General features: G+C 42.7%; 1 protein-coding gene across 2 annotated transcripts in view; it reads right to left on the reverse strand.

Moving 5' to 3' along the window:
* Positions 1-1,572: 1,572 nt before the first annotated feature.
* The window catches only part of LOC106919718 (voltage-dependent calcium channel gamma-7 subunit-like), a 37,611-nt gene continuing 13,633 nt past the window's right edge, over positions 1,573-25,550 (reverse strand). For both annotated transcript variants that reach the window (XM_014990265.2, XM_088009917.1), the window contains 2 exons: positions 5,431-5,576; positions 1,573-2,399 (listed from right to left, as the gene is read on the reverse strand). In XM_014990265.2, the coding sequence (XP_014845751.1) occupies positions 1,878-2,399; positions 5,431-5,576 (668 nt within the window). In that variant the 3' untranslated portion in view covers positions 1,573-1,877. The remainder of the gene's footprint in view (positions 2,400-5,430; positions 5,577-25,550) is intronic.

Here is a 25,550-nt window from a genome sequence, read left to right on the forward strand (position 1 = left end):
ATTAAAATGTGGAATTTGAATTGTAAAGTAATATATATTTGCACTTCTTTAACCAGCAAAACTTTGTTTTCACTGTTTTTGAGTCGCTTTTCAGCATTGAACTTATGACTATAGTAGTTGTCACATTAGTAAAACAACACCACAAGAAATAAACACAAGTTTCCAGCTTGCTCCCCAACAAATTTGAGTTACTCAAAGTGCACTTTCAGTAATTCTATTCATTTCTTCTATAAACTTTATGCTTCTTATCAAACTTGAGTGAGTGAGATTCCGTTGAAATCTACCAATCTGAGAAGTACAATGTCACTCAAATGGATTCAAATGCAATTGATCATAATATGTCCTTAAAACAGTTAGCTTAACTGTTTGTGTTGGGTCATGATTGTTAAATGTCCTTTAACTCGATTTTACCATTAGTGATTTCCACATTTCATGCAAATCACTGAAACCTTCGACTCCACAGAGGTTCCCCAACTATCCAGATCCATAGAAAGTCTCTGAGCTACATATTTAGTGTCATTCCAGAAATTGCAGCACATTCATTCCCAAAGTTTTTTTTTTCTTTAAGTAGAAAAAAATGTCCATTAATGCTACCACCCAACAAGTTTTGATTGGGATTAGATTTTCTTGTTTTGGCAAAAATTTAGAAGAAGAATCTATACAAGAAACTATCAGGCATAAAACTCTCTATGCATATACAGTTAACCCCTAAATAATGAGCTGTATTGGTAGGTCATGATACAAAGGCAAAAGGTGAAAGCAATGCGGATCATGTTTACTTTCTCTTCTTTTACGTTATCAAGATGCTGGGAAAGCAGTCTTGTCAAAATTTAGAAAAACAAGAAAAAAAAAAAAAACCTCTCCTCATATTTTCAAATGAGTTTTATTTTTTTATCTTTCACAACAAACATTTTTATTAAAAAAGTTAGGGAAATATTGATCATATTTCAGATAATCATGGCTCTGATCAAGGGTGTCTAAAGTAACCAAGAAGAAACTCATGTTGTAGGTCTAATGTAATCAGGCCGTTGAATCTGTTCTGACTGAGTTATTATAAATGTTTCGGTAACTAAAACATTTATTTTTTAGTTACTGAAAAATAAAGGTTGATAAAATGGGTTATTTATTTAAAACTAATGAGTTTTGAATATGAAATACTGTTCAAATGTTCAGGGCTGATGAATGATTGAGTCCCAAATAACTGAGATCAATATCAGGGATGAAAATGTTAAACAATATTCACCAGCATTTATTATGAAATATACAAGTCAGAAAACTATCCCACCATGCTCATGAAAAGATTACATTTTTCAAATAAGGAAAAATATCTGGTTAATCAAATAATAAAATGCTTAAATTATACATTTTATGTTGATCAGTTGTTGTTTCCACAGTACACAGCGTTGTCAATTTTTTTCTTTCCTAAGTTGTTTGCCGCTTCATGCTGTTGCCTTTGTATCAAGTTCATGATGATGAATGTATTCATCAGAAAACCCCATGAGTGTCTTGTTGCTACTAATCATCATATTCCTCACTCCTCCCATCGCGTGTTCCCCTCCCAGCGTGTTAAAGTTTTGTTAAGCGTCTGTCTTCATCTCGGGCTCAGCATTACAGTGACTCATCCTTTCGCCCACCTGCTTTTCTTCCACCCTTCCCTCCTTTTTTTTCCCTCCTCTCCCCTTTTTCTTTTCTGCTCCTTGAACCTCCTTCGTTCAGTTGCTCTGCTGTATCCCTCCTCCCACACACTTTAAGGGAGCAGGATTAGCGTTTGTGTGCATCTGGTGAGTGCCTTAGGAGCTATAACATAGGCACCCCCCCCACCTGGTGTATCAACCCCAGCTGTATCCCACCCCCACCCCACTCCATGCTCACCCAGCCTAGCATGGTGAGGCACTCATTCGTGTGTGTGTGTGGTAGTGAGGAGGAGGCACGGCAGAGGGAGGTGCTACCATCGGCAGGGACTGAGGTGGGGGCCCGCTCGAATGGGGATGTGATTGCGAGTGGGCGAGAGCATGTGGCACCCTAGTCAGGGTAGAGGTGGCACCTGGGTGAAGGGGGTGTGGATATGAGGAGGATGTGGAGGAGGAAGACGCAGGATGGAGCTGGTAGCTGGCAGCTGATGAAGGCCCAGAAGAAGAAGGCGTTGCCTGGGAGCTACTGCCGCCCTTTAGGGTTTGCTGAGGCGGCGGGGTCTGGTTGAGCTGGATGGAGATGTCAGAGGAGACATCAGAGGGACTTCGGCCCCGCTGTGGTGGAGCCCAGGAGTCTGGATGAAGGAACTGGCCACTGTAGTCGCTGCAGTCAGACATACGGGGGCGGTAGAGTGCTGGATGGGGGCGGTAGAGCTCCTCCTCTGCATAACGCTTCATAAAGAGGTAGACAGACATCACTCCTGCACCCTGAGAAGGAGACAGATGGAGTTACATAAATAGGTTTATTTTATCTTCAGTGGATGTAGACGAAGAGGGGCAGGTAGTCATTTTCTTTTAAATTAACTATAAATGCTGCCTATTTCCCCACCCCCGAAATTGACATTTCAGACAGACATATCACAGGTAGCCTTCTAACTGCAGCGTTTGATGTAAAACTGGTTTGGTCATTTAAATCTAAATAATCGTTTGCTATTTGAACGTAGAGAAACCTAAATGGAGAAGCATAGTTCAAAACCCCAGATACTTTTAGAATATATTAATCTTCAAATTTAAATGGGCCCACTCGGGGTATTTCAGTTTGCACAAGAAAGGATAAGGCTCCAGTTAAGGAAAATATATAAATCCAACATTTAGGTCCTATTTATTTGTGTTCCCATTGAATTTCAACTCGTGATTCAGTTGTTGACAGGAACTGCTCTGGCCCAAGAGAGGAAGAGCAGTCAGCTGGCAATTGGAAAGTTAGATTCAAGCTTTCCCCCACCACATGTTGACATTTAGTTAGCCACAGAACATCAAGTTGTGTAGCGATATTCTGGATTGAGAAGTAAATTTTATTAGTTTGAATAAGTCTAAAATGAGCATGAGTGGTTCAAAGACTAGAAAAGTGCTGCATAAGTGCAGTTCATATACTATAGAGTACAAACAATAAAACAAATGTGATCTAAAACCGATGAATCCCTTCAAAAAACCAACTGGAATTTAACTGTTTATAGAAGCTTTTAATAGCCAAACTGTGTTGTTTAATGTTACACCTTCTACATCCATTCTGTTGGGACATAATGTGTCGTTTCCTGCATACCATTGTTTGATACCGTGTTTCCCCGAAAGTAAGACAGTGTCTTACTTTCTTTTTATCCCCAAAAGCCCCACTATGTCTTACTTTCGGGGTATGTCTTATATTGGAAAAAAATTGTCGAATTTTTTGTTTTAACCATAAAATTAACATTTATTAACAACCTGAACAGTATTGTCAGGTTATATTAGGGGGGTCGGCTTATATTACAATCGGGGGTGTCTTACTATCGGGGAAACACGGTATTATTTTTTGCTTCTTTGCAACAAAAATAAAACAAATCTTAGCAGCAACTTATCTAACTAAACTAAAAAGCATAAAGTATAAAATTACGCTTTATGGTTTTGGTAAAATGTTCCATCAAGATTCTCTTATTGAAGTTATTGAAAGTTGAAGATGATAATCAGGGAGGCTACAAAATGTTAGCCCAGAAACCAGAACACGTATTTATTACATCTGCAAATTGAGTCTTTCATATAAAATTGGCTTTCCGTTTAGCATTCTCCAGCAGGAGTCCAATCACAATCATGTATTAATAGTCCAATAACAGGACTATCTTCGCTGAGTCCATAGGGATTTTAGGCTGTCAGGAAATTGTTTCGGAAAACCGAAATTGACAAAAGGAAAAAGCGGACTCTACCTTTTATTTCATAATAGCATCTGTATTGCCACAGGTAGAAGAAAATGAGAAATAATACTCAGGTAATTTTTGAACTAACAGAACCTACAGCATCCTTATTCGTAAATTGCAAGATTTCAAACAGCCATCAGGAGAGGAAAAGATGAATAAATCAGTCATAATTTTGCAAAGAGTTGACAAAAAGGCCTCAGAGCTGCAGGGTGGAATGAGCAATTACCCCAAAATGTATTCATGTTTTCACTTGGGCTTTCACTGAGCTTCCTCAGCTCATTCACTATTCATCCACAACATCATGACTACAAAAAACATGTACAAACTTGAATGCTGATTAAAGTGAGAGAGTATGTGTTAGAGATAAAGCTTGTGTGTGAAAAACTGCTTAGGAACTCTACAGAAATAAGTACAAAAAAGATGAAAAATAACAAAGATAAAGGAAATGTGGATGATTAAATGAAATGGGTAAAGAAAAGAAAATAAATACAAAAGATTAAATGACAACAGGGAATTATTAAAAAGATTGAAAGCTTCAAAAAAATGTCACTTTTTCTTGAAACAAAATCAAAAAAATGTGAAAATTACGCAAAAGGGTAGAAATAAATATTGAAAAATGCCTTAGAGAAAAGACTTGGGTTGGAAAATGGGAAGAAGTGGTAATGTAGAAACAATGACATTTGGTGGAAGAAAAGGACAAAAGGAACTAATGTGAAATAACAAATTTAAAAAAAGATGTCACAGTGACATAAAGGGGATGCAGCAAAAGCACTGAAGGAAAGAGGATAAGGTGGGGAAAAGAGGAGGAAAGAGAAGAAAAAGAGAACAGGGTTGAGACAAAAGAAGATTAAAACAATGAAGATTAAAGAAGACAGAAGAAACAAGATAAAAGTAAAGGACATCCAAAGACAAGACCAGACTGAAAAGAAAGGCCGACAGGCAAGATGAAAAAGAGATGATGGAGAAGGAGGAGGAGGAAAGATCTAAAAATGAGAAGATTGAAGGATGAAAGAGTGAGTGTAGCAGAGATCCCCCCGCCTCCGCCAGCGAGGAATTTTCTGATGCAAAGTGCTGCTGCAACAGAGCTGCTGGCCTCAAGTATTCCAGCTATTAACATTTATGAATATTGATGTGAGCGGAATGACGAGCTCCTACGCAGGCACTTCTAAATGTGTGTTTGGCTGAATACGTCTGGTGACTGTGTGTGCATTTATGTGTGTGTGTGTGTCGTCTTAAATGAGTGTGTTAATCTGAACTGGTTTTTGTTGAACAGCCAGATCCTATGCAATCTATGTGTGTGTGTGTGTGTGTGTCTGATCTATGCATACTGACTCTATAAATCCTAAGCATCAGCATATATTTGAGTAACTTAACTGGCTAAAAGGGTCTAATGTGTTTAGTTGGATTTTCCAGCCACGTGTGTGTGCTGCAGCTGCAGCTGCAGCGTTTGCAGACAAAATAGTAACACAGCTCCTAAATGCTTCTGCCATGTGTTTATCTACATGCAGGATCAGCAACTAAGTAACTTTGCAACTGTATGCGATTGAAATATGTGTGAGTGTTTCTTGAATTACCTCTTTAAGCAGGAAGGAGGAGGCAGCGAAGGCAAAGGACCAGCCGTAGTGGTAGTGAAAAAACTGCTCTGGCTCTCTGGGTCGGTTCATCACTTCGTCATTAATACTGGAAATGTATAAAACCAAACCCACCACCAGACTGAGACCTGAGGAAACAAAAACCAACAGACACATACAACTGGAACCACATATCATGGTACACTTTATAACAAGACACATTTTATATCAACTTGACAAACACCAGAATAAAGACAGAGACAATGTTTTGAGAATGTATATCTTTTTCTGGCACTGATTCAATCTCAGAATTCTGACTTTAATCTTCTGAGATCAAAAGTCAGAATTCTGCTATTTTTTTTCCTGTATAATTTTGAGAAAAAAGTCAGAATTCTGAAATTAGAGTTATTTTATTTCATTTATATTTTGGATGGAATCTTTTTTCCGTATAATAATTTCTTTTTGACTTCAGACCAACTGAAACAACCTTTCTTCTGTCATCCTTTAAAGTTTATTCATTGTTTGTTTATTGTTTTTAATATTTGAAAGATGAAAGTGCTTCCCAGTAACATACCAAATCTTGCATGCATTCCATAACATAAACATTTTCTGTAATACTATTAAAGAAAGAGTTTAATTTTAATAGTACAAGTTGAACTTAAATGATTTGATCATTTGAATGGTCAGTGTTTGAGATAAGGGATTTAAATCGCCTCATAGCCAAAAAAAAAAAAACAAAGAAGAAAATGGTCAGACATTCTAGACATAACAATGTAGAAAATGCCTGATTTAACCAGCCAATTAGATCTTCTGTTTTTCTGCAATGCTATTCTCATCTGAATAGGATTTTGTTTTTTACTAGTATTTGTTTGTGCTCTCTGGAAAAAAAAAAGCCTGGAAAGCCTAATGATTATGTGTCCTGACGGTGCTGCAAATAGGCTGAGAAAACCTTAACAAGTGGCAGAGCTGTAGCAAAGAGATAAAAAGAGAACAGAGTCTCGCACACACTGAGAGACCTGCATGTCTGTTTGTGGTTTAAAGAAATGTCAGTGCAAAAGGCACACATATACGCAAATATGGACTCCCATTGCTTACACAAACACACATTAAAACAAAGACAATGAAGCCTCATTAGGAGTGTGTCAGAACCTCTTCTGTCAACAGATTCACTGCAGCAGACCTGGAAAGCCTGCCGCAGGGAAACCTGGCATAATACGCAAAGGAAGGAAGAAATCACCAGAAAAGCCCCTATACCACGCTCTGTTAGAAAGACAACAGAACCCACAGCGCTTATAGAAAGTAATAAAAATAAAGAACAGCATTTAAGTAAATTTTGTTTTCCTCAATTACTGATCCATACTGAGCATAGACCAAATCAAAGATATAAATACATTTTAATAAAGATTCAAATGTATAAAAAGAAGTCTCCAATTACCATATCATAATTAAATGTTTTTAATGTATTTAATTGCTAATTTTATGTTATTCCTTTCCGTTGTGCTAAATTTTAGGATTTAAATAGTTTCAGAGAAAATAAAGTTGCAATATTTCATCTTGACCATTAGATGGCAGTGTTGTAGCCTAATGCGTTCAGTACTAAGCTCTTGGTTGTTGTATCCCACAGGAAATTAGACCTGAGAAAATCATGTGCAAACTGAAAACATTGAAAAAGGAAACAAACAAAAAAAAAAACATGCTCGATCGCTTGGATAATCACCACACAGTCTGCAGCAAACCACCCAATTAATAAAGTTTTCTCTTTTTCAAACAGTTTGAAGGATTCATGAGACTATTTGTTCTTGGTTTTAGAATATTTTACACGTTTTTTGTTTAATTGCATGGCTTTACAAAAGTCTTTCATGGCTGCTCACTTGTAGATTAACAGCATCACTGTTTTTAAAATGAGAACATGCAAGAAAAAACATTTATATTTGATATTTACTGTTTATTTATTTGTTATAAATACCCTACATTATTCACTGCAGTCCGGTGTACGTAATACCTACTTATTTTCCTGCAACATTTAAAAAAAAATAGATTGTGAATGCAATATAGATTCCAGGGGCTAAAATGCATGACAAATTGTGCTGAACGGTTTGGTATGATAGCATGATCCTCTCCATGCTGGCTCTCCAACATTAGTATGACATCATGTGTCCAGTCAGCAGTCCACCATGCTAAGATAGCATCTGTTAGGTTAACACTCATGCACATAAAAGGTGCAACAATGAGGATTTTTGCCCAACAAGCATGAGAGCCAAAAAGTTGCAGTAATCTATTTATCAGATGAACGGTCAGACCAAAAAAAAACGTCAGAGAGAGCTGTCCTGCAGTGATATACGGAGGTGATGTCATCCTGCTGGCTGCAGTGATTTCTGTCTCCAACAGGAGTCTGATCCAAATGACACACACCGCTCAAAGTCCAGTAATGAGACAAAAACTGTTAATACGTGCTTCTAGGGATTGATGTGCCTAGAGGCATTATTTCAGCTCAGAAATTTGTGTTGTATTTTACAAGTCATTCTTCATCATCTGAATTCATAACATGAGTATTTTGCAAAGAATACAACAAAGCAAGTACATTATTTAGTTGATTATCTTACTTTTAGCATACTAAAAAAATGCACCAATGACAGGCTGTTGCCATATAGACAAGCTGAAAGTTTTGACACACATCCTATATCTGTTTGTGAATAGTGGTATCTAAAAATCATCATAATCTAAAGTCAACCAAATCAAAAACATGTGATTGAACAATGAAGATTAAAATATTAGGATTGTATGCAGATGCTTGTCTGAAATCCATTTGGAATATATTCATACTAAATGCAGTCCATCTACTGCAGTAAGGAAGCTTCAGCCATTTGGCTACAATCAGCAACAGACCTTCATATAGAAAAATGAGAATCAAAGTACTGACTTTTTGTTTTAAAAGGAAACAAAAGCATGCACTGAAACATAAAGACACTACTCCTGCATAGTTTCCTTGACAGGAAGCTATTATTTGGGATTAAATCACCTCCACGGTACTGCCTGCTGCCAGGATAAGGTACAGCTTGACAGGATGTCAGCTAAGATGTATAGGAGAAGCAAAAGTGACTCTTACGTCTGCAGAGTTGTCTCTTGTACCATCTGTCGCTACAAATATTGTCAAGCACATCTCAGAGCTGCTCTGCTGCTATTTAACATCTCATTTTAGCCAACAGCTAAAAGGAGTTTGACACTTTCAATCTGGACTGCAAAAATTCTTACATTCTGGTTGAATTACCTAAAGAACATCAAGTCCTTCTGTTCAAATCTTACTTATGGTGAAAGTCTTTGCCCAGGTCTCCCATTCTTAAAGCTGTTGTAGCAAACATCCATTTGAAATAACTCAGTTTTCGTTACATTAAATGAAATGCCTTCTATCTGCTGTTCCACTGAGGTATACTCTCCTCTCCTCAAGAGTTTGCTTCAAAGTGTTTGTGCTGTAGGAGGAATAAAACAAGATTCCTTTGCAACAAAAGAGCTGTTAAAGTTGAGCACCGTAAAGTGACTATGCCTCTATAAAGACCGACTTCAACCTCAGCACCCCTTTAATCACAAGGCTTTTTATCTTTAATGCAAAGATAAGCTTTAAATCCTCAGTAGCGTGGCTTTTGAAGACCTTTATTGCGAGTTTGATGAGGCGAGAATAACCGAAAAGCAGCAGGAGGGATTTAAAACATTTCTTATAAAACCTTTAAAAAAGTGTCAGAAAATGTCCCACAGATAATTTAAAGTTCACTTTAAGTTTTAGCATAAAAACAATGAGTAAAACATATTCAGATAAAGGATAGTTTTAACATCACACAGACCCTTTAGGCATGGAATGTGGTAACTTGATTTCCTATAATCCCAATAAAAAGTAATTGCAAAATCATGAAGAAAACTGAAAAAATTTTTTGGATTTATTCCATAAAATTACAAGCTGCTTGATAATCGTCCCGGAAGTTAAAATGACATCAAATGGAATAAAGTCACATTCCAGTTCATTCTGTTCCACTTGCAACAGAAATATGATTTTGTAGCATTTGGCAACAGAAAGACAACAGTCTTTTTCTTCACATTCTTTAAATCACAGAAAAAATTAAATAGTAGAAATTGTAAAAGTCTGTTTATAGGACTCAAAATCAGAAAAGAACAAATTTAATGACATTTATTATCTTGTTTCATGAATGAGTCAGCCATATTGGATTCTGAAGTTGGAATCAATAAGGGACATAAAACCTTTTAAGCTGAAAATTCATTTTATTTAGAAGAATAAGTATTTGGGCAAAAAAAGAAATTAAATTAAAGCTCCGCGGAGCCTCAAGCGGCCCTCGCAGCCATCGCCGCTCGAGCCTATAGCCACCGCGGATGTTCCAGCACCGCCTCACGCCAGCCACCGCCGACGCTCGCGCGCCGTGCTCCACGCGATCTGCTTTGATGCCTTTGGCAGAGCTCCCTGGCGATGAACCAAAAATCTGGAGCACATCGGGCCATGTAGAGAGGAGATACAGCTGTTTGATTAACCTAGGGGGCGCAGTGGAGTCAAATCACAATTAAACTCTATTGGGCTCCTTAGAGGTTCACAAGTGTCACTCATACAATGTCTGGTGCAAATCGGATGATGCGTTTGTGAATACGAGACGAACGTATGCATATTACGAGGGACAGCCATTTTGCCACGCCCCCACGGGTCAGTAGAGTTCATCACGGCAGAGTTCATCATCATTTAATTTCATGTCAGTCAGCACAGGATGAAACCCATAAGAATTAGAGAGAAAAAGTAAGACATACAGTAGAAAAAACAGGTGACTTCCTGTCGGAAGTGGGCGGGGCTAAGGTGACGTCATCAATCGACCACCTAACTGTGATGATTGCTGATCTATAATGAGACACAGAAAGTCTGATGCAGCTGTGACCTGGCATTTGGAAGTTATTTCACATTCATGTTTCATGGTGTATAGTCAAAGTTTGGGACTTAGCCACGCCCCCACGGGTCAGTAGAGTTCATCATGGGAGAGTTCATCATCATTTAATTTCATGTCAGTCAGGACAGGATGAAACCCATAAGAATTAGAGAGAAAAAGTAAGACATACAGTAGAAAAAACAGGTGACTTCCTGTCGGAAGTGGGCGGGGTTAAGGTGATGTCATCAACTGACCATCTCAATGTGATGAGGGGTGGTCTGTAGTCAGATATAGGAAGTCTGATGCAGCTGTGACCTTCTATGTGGAAGTTATTGCATCTTCATGTTTCATGGCGAATAGTCAAAGTTTGGGACTTAGCCACGCCCACATGCTTTGACATACCAAAATTCCTGTGATAACTTCTGACCTTTAATGTCTCAACTCTCTGCTGACTGAGTTTGAAGTCTCTATCTCAAAAGCTGTAGGAGGAGATAGATCAGATGCGATGTCTATGAAAAAGAGGAAATGGCTGATTTTGATCCAAAATGGCCGACTTCCTGTTGGGTTTGCACCATGGCTCCAAGAGACTTTTTTGTAGGTCCTGACATGATACACATGTGTACCAAGTTTCATAATTCTAGGTTAAAGCATGGCTTGGGGCTGATCATTTTAAAATTTCTAGGGGGCGCTGTAGAGAAATTAGGCCACGCCCATCAACGACTGTTATGGATTCCTGTTCGGGGATGGATAAGGATGCATCCTAGTGAGTTTGGTGCAGCTGGGCTGAACGATGTGGAATCTAGAGCCAAACGTATGGCGGCGGCGTTACCTCTGCTTCGCCGCGGTCCCACGGCCACGCCCTCTACAGAAGACTCTTGGCGCTTTAAAGCAAGTGAGACTAACATGTTATCTGTCATCCAACACAGAATCATGTTGATTAGGTGCAGTGAGCCAGAAAGGCAGCTTTCCATGGAAAAAAAAGCACTTCCTGTTCTGAGGGGGCGGGGCTTAGATGACGTCAGACTATGACAACATAGGATGGTAGGGGACCCTACCAGGATCACTCATGTCAAGTTTGGTGCAGCTGGCCTCAAAATTGTGGAATCCACAGCCAAACGTAAGGACACGGCGTTTAGGGTCACTTCGCCACGCCGCCACGCCCACCTGCTGGATTCAAATGAGCTTGGCTTGGAATCCTCAACACACCAACATGTTTTCTGTCTGTGGACACAGTTTCACCTCGATTAGGTCAAAGGGGTCAGATAGCGACCGTTCAGCGTAAAAAATGACACTTCCTGTTCTCAGGGGGCGTGGCCTAAGTGACGTCATCATTTGACCGTTGGGTATTGTAGAGCATCCCATGATGATCAATCACTGAAAGTTTGGTGCTTCTATGAGTTTTTTTCAAAGAGTTATAACAGTTTGATGTTTCATGGCGAATCGGTGACCTTTGACCCCCGGAAAGACCCCTTCAGCAAGCTCGAAAACGCAAACCTACGATAACTTTGGATCGGCCATGCCTTTTGAACGATCTGACCGAGTTTCAAGCCGATCGATCGAAATCCCTAGGACAAGTTCGCTCAAATGCGAACCCTGTAAACGGCCAAAATCGGGTCAAAATCGGAACTTCAATCCAAAATGGCCGACAATCTGTGATACTTGCACTATGACATTAATTGTAAATTCAGAGTGTCTTGGGGAGCTCTACAAGTGTACCAAGTTTCAAGTCTCTACGATAAAGTAAGTGAATAGGAAAGGGTCTTTTGAAAGTTGCTAGGTGGCGCCCTTGAGCCGTTTCTTGTGCGATTTTTCTGGGGACCTTAAAATACGTAAATTTTACACGGGCTCTATGCCCCCGCCAAGTTTGGTGAGTTTTTGAATATGAGAAAGCCCCCAAAAAGCCAATTCATTTGGGAGAATAAAAAAAATTAAAGCTCCGCGGAGCCTCAAGCGGCCCTCGCAGCCAAGCGCCGCTCAAGCCTATAGCCACCGCGTATGTTCCAGCACCACCTCCCCCCAGCCACCGCCTCCCCTCATCACCACCTCCCCCCAGCCACTGCCTCCCCTCAGCACCATGTCACCCCAGCCACCGCCTACCCCCAGCCACCGCCTTGCTCTCAAGGAGCTGCCAAACCCGCCCTGAAGATAGTCACCTGTCATGTTCGACATTGCTCCCAGACAATGCACAAAAATCTGGTGTAGATCAGCTGATATCGCAAGGAGACACAGGTGTTTGATTAACCTGGGTGCGCAGTGGAGTCAAATTGCAATTAAACTCTATTGGGCTCCTTAGAGGTTCACAAGTGTCACTCATAAAAAGTCTGGAGCAAATGGGATGATGCGTGTGTGAATAAGAGATGATCGTTTGCATATGGCGAGGGACTGCCATCTGGCCACGCCTCCACGGGTCAGTAGGCATTTACAGAGTTCATCTTCATGTCATTTTATGTCAGTCTGCAAAGCATGAAACCCATATGACTTAGAGAGTAAAAGTCAGACATACAGTAGAAAAAACAGGTGACTTCCTGTCGGAAGTGGGCGTGGCTAAGGTGATGTCATCAATCGACCACCTAACTGTGATGAGGTCTGGTCTATAATGAGACATAGAAAGTCTGATGCAGCTCTGACCTGGCATTTGGAAGTTATTTCACATTCATGTTTCATGGTGTATAGTCAAAGTTTGGGACTTAGCCACGCCCCCACGGGTCAGTAGAGTTCATCATGGGAGAGTTCATCATCATGTCATTTCATGTCAGCCTGCACAGGATGAAACCCATAAGAATTAGAGAGTAAAAGTAAGACATACAATTGAAGAAAGAGGTTACTTCCTGTCGGAAGTGGGCGGGGCTAGGGTGATGTCATCAATCGACCACCTAACTATGATGAAGGCTGGTCTATAATGAGACATAGAAAGTCTGATGCAGCTGTGACCTGGCATTTGGAAGTTATTTCACATTCATGTTTCATGCTGTATAGTCAAAGTTTGGGACTTAGCCACGCCCCCACGGGTCAGTCGAGTTCATCATGGGAGAGTTCATCATCATATCATGTCATGTCAGCCTACACCGGATGAAACCCATATGACTTAGAGAGTAAAAGTAAGACATACAATAGAAAAAACAGGTGACTTCCTGTCGGAAGTGGGCGGGGTTAAGGTGATGTCATCAACTGACCATCTCAATGTGATGAGGGGTGGTCTGTAGTCAGATATAGGAAGTCTGATGCAGCTGTGACCTTCTATGTGGAAGTTATTGCATCTTGATGTTTCATGGCGAATAGTCAAAGTTTGGGACTTAGCCACGCCCACATGCTTTGACATAGAAAAATTCCTACGATAACTTTTCATCTTTAATGTCTCAAGTCTCTGCTGACTGAGTTTGAAGTCTCTATCTCAAAAGCTGCAGGAGGAGATAGATCAGATGCGATGTCTATGAAAAAGAGGAAATGGCTGATTTTGATCCAAAATGGCCGACTTCCTGTTGGGTTTGCACCATGGCTCCAAGAGACTTTTTTGTAGGTCCTGACATGATACACATGTGTACCAAGTTTCATAATTCTAGGTTAAAGCATGGCTTGGGGCTGATCATTTAAAAATTTCTAGGGGGCGCTGTAGAGAAATTAGGCCACGCCCATCAACGACTGTTATGGATTCCTGTTCGTGGATGAATAAGGATGCATCCTAGTGAGTTTGGTGCAGCTGGTCTGAATGATGTGGAATCTAGAGCCAAACGTATGGCGGCGGCGTTCCCTCTGCTTCGCCGCGCTGCCACGGCCACGCCCTCTACTGAAAACTCTTGGCGCTTTAAAGCAAGTGAGACCAACATGTTATCTGTCATCCAACACAGAATCATCTTGATTAGGTCGAGAGAGCCAGAGATGGAGCTGTACAAGTCAATAAAAGGCACTTCCTGTTCTGAGGGGGCGGGGCTTAGATGACGTCAGACTATGACGACATAGGATCGTCAGGCATCCCACCAGGATCACTCATGTCAAGTTTGGTGCAGCTGGGCACAAGATTGAGGAATCTACAGCCAAACGTATGGCGACGGCGTTACAGGTCACTTCGCCATGCCGCCACGCCCACCTGGTCCATCAAAGCCAAACAGGGTTGGAATCCATGACACACCAACATGTTTTCTGTCTGTGGACACAGTTTCATGTTTATTAGGTCAAAGGGGTCAGATAAGGACCGTTCACAGTAAAACATGACACTTCCTGTTGTCAGGGGGCGTGGCCTAAGTGATGTCATCATTTGACCATTGGGTGTTGTAGGGGACCCGTTGATGATCAATCACTGAAAGTTTGGTGCTGCTGTGAGTTTTGTTGTAAAAGTTATAACCCTTTTATTTTTCATGGCGACAAGGTGAACTTTGACCCCAGGTAACTCCATTTAGAAGAAAAAAAAACGCAAAACTCTGATAACTTTGGATCGGCCATGCCTTATGAACGATCTGACTGAGTTTGAAGCCGATCGATCGAAGTCCCTAGGACTAGTTCGAAAAAATGCGAACCCTGTGAACGGCCAAAATCGGAACTTCAATCCAAAATGGCCGACATTCTGTGATACTTGCACTATGACATTAATTGTAAATTCTGAGTGTCTTGGGGAGCTGTACAAGTGTACCAAGTTTCAAGTCTGTACGATAAAGTAAGTGAATAGGAAAGGGTCTTTTGAAATTTGCTAGGTGGCGCCCTTGAGCCGTTTCTTGTGCGATTTTTCTGGGGACCTTAAAATACGTAAATTTTCACCGGGCTCTATGCCCCCGCCAAGTTTGGTGAGTTTTTGAATATGATAAAGCCCCCAAAAAGCCAATTTATTTTACGGAAGAATAAGAATAATAATAATAATAATTAAAGCTCCGCGGAGCCTCAAGCGGCCCTCGCAGCCAAGCGCCGCTCAAGCCTATAGCCACCGCGTATGTTCCAGCACCACCTCCCCCCAGCCACCGCCTCCCCTCAGCACCACCTCCCCCCAGCCACTGCCTCCCCTCAGCACCATGTCACCCCAGCCACCGCCTACCCCCAGCCACCGCCTTGCTCTCAAGGAGCTGCCAAACCCGCCCTGAAGATAGTCACCTGTCATGTTCGACATTGCTCCCAGACAATGCACAAAAATCTGGTGTAGATCAGCTGATATCGCAAGGAGACACAGGTGTTTGATTAACCTGGGTGCGCAGTGGAGTCAAATTGCAATTAAACTCTATTGGGCTCCTTAGAGGTTCACAAGTGTCACTCATAAAAAGTCTGGAGCAAATGGGATGATGCGTGTGTGAATAAGAGATGATCGTTTGCATATGGCGAGGGACTGCCATCTGGCCACGCCTCCACGGGTCAGTAGGCATTTACAGAGTTCATCTTCATGTCATTTTATGTCAGTCTGCAAAGCATGAAACCCATATGACTTAGAGAGTAAAAGTCAGACATACAGTAGAAAAAACAGGTGACTTCCTGTCGGAAGTGGGCGTGGCTAAGGTGATGTCATCAATCGACCACCTAACTGTGATGAGGTCTGGTCTATAATGAGACATAGAAAGTCTGATGCAGCTCTGACCTGGCATTTGGAAGTTATTTCACATTCATGTTTCATGGTGTATAGTCAAAGTTTGGGACTTAGCCACGCCCCCACGGGTCAGTAGAGTTCATCATGGGAGAGTTCATCATCATGTCATTTCATGTCAGCCTGCACAGGATGAAACCCATAAGAATTAGAGAGTAAAAGTAAGACATACAATTGAAGAAAGAGGTTACTTCCTGTCGGAAGTGGGCGGGGCTAGGGTGATGTCATCAATCGACCACCTAACTATGATGAAGGCTGGTCTATAATGAGACATAGAAAGTCTGATGCAGCTGTGACCTGGCATTTGGAAGTTATTTCACATTCATGTTTCATGCTGTATAGTCAAAGTTTGGGACTTAGCCACGCCCCCACGGGTCAGTCGAGTTCATCATGGGAGAGTTCATCATCATATCATGTCATGTCAGCCTACACCGGATGAAACCCATATGACTTAGAGAGTAAAAGTAAGACATACAATAGAAAAAACAGGTGACTTCCTGTCGGAAGTGGGCGGGGTTAAGGTGATGTCATCAACTGACCATCTCAATGTGATGAGGGGTGGTCTGTAGTCAGATATAGGAAGTCTGATGCAGCTGTGACCTTCTATGTGGAAGTTATTGCATCTTGATGTTTCATGGCGAATAGTCAAAGTTTGGGACTTAGCCACGCCCACATGCTTTGACATAGAAAAATTCCTACGATAACTTTTCATCTTTAATGTCTCAAGTCTCTGCTGACTGAGTTTGAAGTCTCTATCTCAAAAGCTGCAGGAGGAGATAGATCAGATGCGATGTCTATGAAAAAGAGGAAATGGCTGATTTTGATCCAAAATGGCCGACTTCCTGTTGGGTTTGCACCATGGCTCCAAGAGACTTTTTTGTAGGTCCTGACATGATACACATGTGTACCAAGTTTCATAATTCTAGGTTAAAGCATGGCTTGGGGCTGATCATTTAAAAATTTCTAGGGGGCGCTGTAGAGAAATTAGGCCACGCCCATCAACGACTGTTATGGATTCCTGTTCGTGGATGAATAAGGATGCATCCTAGTGAGTTTGGTGCAGCTGGTCTGAATGATGTGGAATCTAGAGCCAAACGTATGGCGGCGGCGTTCCCTCTGCTTCGCCGCGCTGCCACGGCCACGCCCTCTACTGAAAACTCTTGGCGCTTTAAAGCAAGTGAGACCAACATGTTATCTGTCATCCAACACAGAATCATCTTGATTAGGTCGAGAGAGCCAGAGATGGAGCTGTACAAGTCAATAAAAGGCACTTCCTGTTCTGAGGGGGCGGGGCTTAGATGACGTCAGACTATGACGACATAGGATCGTCAGGCATCCCACCAGGATCACTCATGTCAAGTTTGGTGCAGCTGGGCACAAGATTGAGGAATCTACAGCCAAACGTATGGCGACGGCGTTACAGGTCACTTCGCCATGCCGCCACGCCCACCTGGTCCATCAAAGCCAAACAGGGTTGGAATCCATGACACACCAACATGTTTTCTGTCTGTGGACACAGTTTCATGTTTATTAGGTCAAAGGGGTCAGATAAGGACCGTTCACAGTAAAACATGACACTTCCTGTTGTCAGGGGGCGTGGCCTAAGTGATGTCATCATTTGACCATTGGGTGTTGTAGGGGACCCGTTGATGATCAATCACTGAAAGTTTGGTGCTGCTGTGAGTTTTGTTGTAAAAGTTATAACCCTTTTATTTTTCATGGCGACAAGGTGAACTTTGACCCCAGGTAACTCCATTTAGAAGAAAAAAAAACGCAAAACTCTGATAACTTTGGATCGGCCATGCCTTATGAACGATCTGACTGAGTTTGAAGCCGATCGATCGAAGTCCCTAGGACTAGTTCGAAAAAATGCGAACCCTGTGAACGGCCAAAATCGGAACTTCAATCCAAAATGGCCGACATTCTGTGATACTTGCACTATGACATTAATTGTAAATTCTGAGTGTCTTGGGGAGCTGTACAAGTGTACCAAGTTTCAAGTCTGTACGATAAAGTAAGTGAATAGGAAAGGGTCTTTTGAAATTTGCTAGGTGGCGCCCTTGAGCCGTTTCTTGTGCGATTTTTCTGGGGACCTTAAAATACGTAAATTTTCACCGGGCTCTATGCCCCCGCCAAGTTTGGTGAGTTTTTGAATATGATAAAGCCCCCAAAAAGCCAATTTATTTTACGGAAGAATAAGAATAATAATAATAATTAAAGCTCCGCGGAGCCTCAAGCGGCCCTCGCAGCTAGCGCTGCTCCGGCCTATAGCCACCGCGGGGGTACCAGCACCGCCCCCCGCCCGCCACCGCCGACGCTCGCGCGCCCTCATCCACGCTATCCGCTTTTACGGCTTCGGCAGAGCTCCCTGGCGATGAACCAAAAATCTGGAGCACATCGGGCCATGTAGAGAGGAGATACAGCTGTTTGATTAACCTAGGGGGCGCAGTGGAGTCAAATCACAATTAAACTCTATTGGGCTCCTTAGAGGTTCACAAGTGTCACTCATACAATGTCTGGTGCAAATCGGATGATGCGTTTGTGAATACGAGACGAACGTATGCATATTACGAGGGACAGCCATTTTGCCACGCCCCCACGGGTCAGTAGAGTTCATCATCAATGAGTTCATCATCAATAAGTTCATCATCATTTCATTTTATGTCAGTCTGCACAGGATGAAACCCATAAGAATTAGAGAGAAAAAGTAAGACATACAGTAGAAAAAACAGGTGACTTCCTGTCGGAAGTGTGCGGGGCTAATGTTATGTCATCAATCGACCACCTAACTGTCATGATGGCTGGTCTATAATGACACATAGAAAGTCTGATGCATCTGTGACCTGGCATTAGGAAGTAATTTCACATTCATGTTTCATGATGTATAATCAAAGTTTGGGACTTAGCCACGCCCCCACGGGTCAGTAGAGTTCATCACGGCAGAGTTCATCATCATTTCATTTCATGTCAGTCTGCACAGGATGAAACCCATAAGAATTAGAGAGAAAAAGTAAGACATACAGTAGAAAAAACAGGTCACTTCCTGTCGGAAGTGGGCGGGGCAAGGGTGATGTCATCAATCGACCACATAACTGTGATGAGGGCTTATCTATAATGAGACATAGAAAGTCTGATGCAGCTCTGACCTGGCATTTGGAAGTTATTTCACATTCATGTTTCATGGTGTATAGTCAAAGTTTGGGACTTAGCCACGCCCCCACGGGTCAGTAGAGTTCATCATGGGAGAGTTCATCATCATGTCATTTCATGTCAGCCTGCACAGGATGAAACCCATAAGAATTAGAGAGTAAAAGTAAGACATACAATTGAAGAAAGAGGTTACTTCCTGTCGGAAGTGGGCGGGGCTAGGGTGATGTCATCAATCGACCACCTAACTATGATGAAGGCTGGTCTATAATGAGACATAGAAAGTCTGATGCAGCTGTGACCTGGCATTTGGAAGTTATTTCACATTCATGTTTCATGCTGTATAGTCAAAGTTTGGGACTTAGCCACGCCCCCACGGGTCAGTCGAGTTCATCATGGGAGAGTTCATCATCATGTAATTTCATGTCAGCCTGCACAGGATGAATCCCATATGATTTAGAGAGTAAAAGTAAGACATACAATAGAAAAAACAGGTGATTTCCTGTCGGAAGTGGGCGGGGTTAAGGTGATGTCATCAACTGACCATCTCAATGTGATGAGGGGTGGTCTGTAGTCAGATATAGGAAGTCTGATGCAGCTGTGACCTTCTATGTGGAAGTTATTGTATCTTGATGTTTCATGGCGAATAGTCAAAGTTTGGGACTTAGCCACGCCCACATGCTTTGACATAGAAAAATTCCTACGATAACTTTTCATCTTTAATGTCTCAAGTCTCTGCTGACTGAGTTTGAAGTCTCTATCTCAAAAGCTGCAGGAGGAGATAGATCAGATGCGATGTCTATGAAAAAGAGGAAATGGCTGATTTTGATCCAAAATGGCCGACTTCCTGTTGGGTTTGCACCATGGCTCCAAGAGACTTTTTTGTAGGTCCTGACATGATACACATGTGTACCAAGTTTCATAATTCTAGGTTAAAGAATGGCTTGGGGCTGATCATTTAAAAAATTCTAGGGGGCGCTGTAGAGAAATTAGGCCACGCCCATCAACGACTGTTATGGATTCCTGTTCGGGGATGGATAAGGATGCATCCTAGTGAGTTTGGTGCAGCTGGGCTGAACGATGTGGAATCTAGAGCCAAACGTATGGCGGCGGCGTTACCTCTGCTTCGCCGCGGTCCCACGGCCACGCCCTCTACAGAAGACTCTTGGCGCTTTAAAGCAAGTGACACTAACATGTTATCTGTCATCCAACACAGAATCATGTTGATTAGGTGCAGTGAGCCAGAAAGGCAGCTTTCCATGGAAAAAAAAGCACTTCCTGTTCTGAGGGGCGGGGCTTAGATGACGTCAGACTATGACAACATAGGTTCGTAGGGGACCCTACCAGGATCAGTCATGTCAAGTTTGGTGCAGCTGGCCTCAAAATTGTGGAATCCACAGCCAAACGTAAGGACACGGCGTTTAGGGTCACTTCGCCACGCCGCCACGCCCACCTGCTGGATTCAAATGAGCTTGGCTTGGAATCCTCAACACACCAACATGTTTTCTGTCTGTGGACACAGTTTCACCTCGATTAGGTCAAAGGGGTCAGATAGCGACCGTTCAGCGTAAAAAATGACACTTCCTGTTCTCAGGGGGCGTGGCCTAAGTGACGTCATCATTTGACCGTTGGGTATTGTAGAGCATCCCATGATGATCAATCACTGAAAGTTTGGTGCTTCTATGAGTTTTTTTCAAAGAGTTATAACAGTTTGATGTTTCATGGCGAATCGGTGACCTTTGACCCCCGGAAAGACCCCTTCAGCAAGCCCGAAAACACAAACGTACGATAACTTTGGATCGGCCATGCCTTTTGAACGATCTGACCGAGTTTGAAGCCGATCGATCGAAATCCCTAGGACAAGTTCGATCAAATGCGAACCCTGCAAACGCCCAAAATCGGTTCAAAATCGGAACTTTAATCCAAAATGGCCGACAATCTGTGATACTTGCACTATGACATTAATTGTAAATTCAGAGTGTTTTGGGGAGCTCTACAAGTGTACCAAATTTCAAGTCTCTACGATAAAGTAAGTGAATAGGAAAGGGTCTTTTGAAAGTTGCTAGGTGGCGCCCTTGAGCCGTTTCTTGTGCGATTTTTCTGAGGACCTTAAAATACGTAATTTTCACACAGACCTGACGCGTCCGCCAAGTTTGGTGAGTTTTTGAATATGATAAAGCCCCCTAAAAGCCAATTTATTTGGCGGAAGCATAATAATAATAATAATAATAAGAATTAAAGCTCCGCGGAGCCTCAAGCGGCCCTCGCAGCCAAGCGCCGCTCAAGCCTATAGCCACCGCGGATGTTCCAGCACCGCCTCCCGCCGGCCACCGCCGACGCTCGCGCGCCGTCCTCCATGCGATCCGCTTCGATGTCTTCGGCAGCGTTCACTGGCCATGCACCCAAAATCTGGAGCAGATTGGGCCATGTGGCAAGGAGATACAGCTGTTTGATTAACCTAGGGGGCGCAGTGGAGTCAAATTGCAATGAAACTGTATTGGGCTCCTCAGAGGTTCACAAGTTTCACTCATAAAAAGTCTGGTGCAAATAGTATGATGCGTTTGTGAATAAGAGACGATCATATGCATATGGCGAGGGACAGCCATTTTGCCACTCCCCCACGGGTCAGTAGGCATTGACAGAGTTCATCATCATGTCATGTTATGTCAGTCTGCACAGGGTTGGAATCCATGACACACCAACATGTTTTAGAGTGTAAAAGTAAGACATACAGTATAAAAAACAGGTGACTTCCCGTCGGAAGTGGGCGGGGCTAAGGTGATGTCATCAATCGACCACCTAACTGTGATGAGGGCTGGTCTATAATGAGACATAGAAAGTCTGATGCATCTGTGACCTGGCATTAGGAAGTAATTTCACATTCATGTTTCATGATGTATATTCAAAGTTTGGGACTTAGCCACGCCCCCACGGGTCAGTAGAGTTCATCACGGCAGAGTTCATCATCATTTCATTTCATGTCAGTCTGCACAGGATGAAACCCATAAGAATTAGAGAGAAAAAGTAAGACATACAGTAGAAAAAACAGGTCACTTCCTGTCGGAAGTGGGCGGGGCAAGGGTGATGTCATCAATCGACCACATAACTGTGATGAGGGCTTATCTATAATGAGACATAGAAAGTCTGATGCAGCTCTGACCTGGCATTTGGAAGTTATTTCACATTCATGTTTCATGCTGTATAGTCAAAGTTTGGGACTTAGCCACGCCCCCACGGGTCAGTCGAGTTCATCATGGGAGAGTTCATCATCATATCATGTCATGTCAGCCTACACCAGATGAAACCCATATGACTTAGAGAGTAAAAGTAAGACATACAATAGAAAAAACAGGTGACTTCCTGTCGGAAGTGGGCGGGGTTAAGGTGATGTCATCAACTGACCATCTCAATGTGATGAGGGGTGGTCTGTAGTCAGATATAGGAAGTCTGATGCAGCTGTGACCTTCTATGTGGAAGTTATTGCATCTTGATGTTTCATGGCGAATAGTCAAAGTTTGGGACTTAGCCACGCCCACATGCTTTGACATAGAAAAATTCCTACGATAACTTTTCATCTTTAATGTCTCAAGTCTCTGCTGACTGAGTTTGAAGTCTCTATCTCAAAAGCTGCAGGAGGAGATAGATCAGATGCGATGTCTATGAAAAAGAGGAAATGGCTGATTTTGATCCAAAATGGCCGACTTCCTGTTGGGTTTGCACCATGGCTCCAAGAGACTTTTTTGTAGGTCCTGACATGATACACATGTGTACCAAGTTTCATAATTCTAGGTTAAAGCATGGCTTGGGGCTGATCATTTAAAAATTTCTAGGGGGCGCTGTAGAGAAATTAGGCCACGCCCATCAACGACTGTTATGGATTCCTGTTCGGGGATGGATAAGGATGCATCCTAGTGAGTTTGGTGCAGCTGGGCTGAACGATGTGGAATCTAGAGCCAAACGTATGGCGGCGGCGTTACCTCTGCTTCGCCGCGGTCCCACGGCCACGCCCTCTACAGAAGACTCTTGGCGCTTTAAAGCAAGTGAGACTAACATGTTATCTGTCATCCAACACAGAATCATGTTGATTAGGTGCAGTGAGCCAGAAAGGCAGCTTTCCATGGAAAAAAAAGCACTTCCTGTTCTGAGAGGGCGGGGCTTAGATGACGTCAGACTATGACGACATAGGATCGTAGGGGACCCTACCAGGATCACTCATGTCAAGTTTGGTGCAGCTGGCCTCAAAATTGTGGAATCCACAGCCAAACGTAAGGACACGGCGTTTAGGGTCACTTCGCCACGCCGCCACGCCCACCTGCTGGATTCAAATGAGCTGGGCTTGGAATCCTCAACACACCAACATGTTTTCTGTCTGTGGACCCAGTTTCACCTTGATTAGGTCAAAGGGGTCAGATAGCGACCGTTCAGCGTAAAAAATGACACTTCCTGTTCTCAGGGGGCGTGGCCTAAGTGACGTCATCATTTGACCGTTGGGTATTGTAGAGCATCCCATGATGATCAATCACTGAAAGTTTGGTGCCTCTATCAGTTTTTTTCAAAGAGTTATAACAGTTTGATGTTTCATGGCGAATCGGTGACCTTTGACCCCCGGAAAGACCCCTTCAGCAAGCCCGAAAACGCAAACCTACGATAACTTTGGATCGGCCATGCCTTATGAACGATCTGACCGAGTTTGAAGCCGATCGATCGAAATCCCTAGGACAAGTTCGATCAAATGCGAACCCTGCAAACGCCCAAAATCGGGTCAAAATCGGAACTTTAATCCAAAATGGCCGACAATCTGTGATACTTGCACTATGACATTAATTGTAAATTCAGAGTGTTTTGGGGAGCTGTACAAGTGTACCAAGTTTCAAGTCTCTACGATAAAGTAAGTGAATAGGAAAGGGTCCTTTGAAAGTTGCTAGGTGGCGCCCTTGAGCCGTTTCTTTTGCGATTTTTGCAACGACCATAAAATACAAAATTTCGCACCGGGCTCTATGCCCCCGCCAAGTTTGGTGAGTTTTTGAATATGATAAAGCCCCCAAAAAGCCAATTCATTTGGCACAAGAACTATAATAATAATAATTAAAGCTCCGCGGAGCCTCAAGCGGCCCTCGCAGCCAAGCGCCGCTCAAGCCTAGCCACCGCGGATGTTCCAGCACCGCCTCCCCCCAGCCACCGCCTCCCCTCAGCACCACCTCCCCCCAGCCACTGCCTCCCCTCAGCACCATGTCACCCCAGCCACCGCCTACCCCCAGCCACTTCCTTGCTCTCACGGAGCTGCCAAACCCGCCCTGAAGATAGTCACCCTGTCATGTTCGACATTGCTCCCAGACAATGCACAAAAATCTGGTGTAGATCAGCTAATATCGCAAGGAGACACAGGTGTTTGATTAACCTTGGTGCGCAGTGGAGTCAAATCGCAATTAAACTCTATTGGGCTCCTTAGAGGTTCACAAGTGTCACTCATACAATGTCTGGTGCAAATCGGATGATGCGTTTGTGAATACGAGACGAACGTATGCATATTACGAGGGACAGCCATTTTGCCACGCCCCCACGGGTCAGTAGAGTACATCATCAATGAGTTCATCATCAATAAGTTCATCATCATTTCATTTTATGTCAGTCAGGACAGGATGAAACCCATAAGAATTAGAGAGAAAAAGTAAGACATACAGTAGAAAAAACAGGTGACTTCCTGTCGGAAGTGGGCGGGGCTAATGTTATGTCATCAATCGACCACCTAACTGTCATGATGGCTGGTCTATAATGACACATAGAAAGTCTGATGCAGCTGTGACCTGGCATTAGGAAGTAATTTCACATTCATGTTTCATGATGTATATTCAAAGTTTGGGACTTAGCCACGCCCCCACGGGTCAGTAGAGTTCATCACGGCAGAGTTCATCATCATTTCATTTCATGTCAGCCTGCACAGGATGAAACCCATAAGAATTAGAGAGTAAAAGTAAGACATACAATTGAAGAAAGAGGTTAGTTCCTGTCGGAAGTGGGCGGGGCTAGGGTGATGTCATCAATCGACCACCTAACTATGATGAAGGCTGGTCTATAATGAGACATAGGAAGTCTGATGCAGCTGTGACCTTCTATGTGGAAGTTATTGCATCTTGATGTTTCATGGCGAATAGTCAAAGTTTGGGACTTAGCCACGCCCACATGCTTTGACATAGAAAAATTCCTACGATAACTTTTCATCTTTAATGTCTCAAGTCTCTGCTGACTGAGTTTGAAGTCTCTATCTCAAAAGCTGCAGGAGGAGATAGATCAGATGCGATGTCTATGAAAAAGAGGAAATGGCTGATTTTGATCCAAAATGGCCGACTTCCTGTTGGGTTTGCACCATGGCTCCAAGAGACTTTTTTGTAGGTCCTGATATGATACACATGTGTACCAAGTTTCATAATTCTAGGTTAAAGCATGGCTTGGGGCTGATCATTTAAAAATTTCTAGGGGGCGCTGTAGAGAAATTAGGCCACGCCCAT

The sequence above is a fragment of the Poecilia mexicana genome, unplaced genomic scaffold (genome assembly GCF_051168715.1).
Source record: "Poecilia mexicana isolate PSO_F unplaced genomic scaffold, ASM5116871v1 scaffold_11, whole genome shotgun sequence".
Lineage (NCBI taxonomy): Eukaryota > Metazoa > Chordata > Actinopteri > Cyprinodontiformes > Poeciliidae > Poecilia > Poecilia mexicana.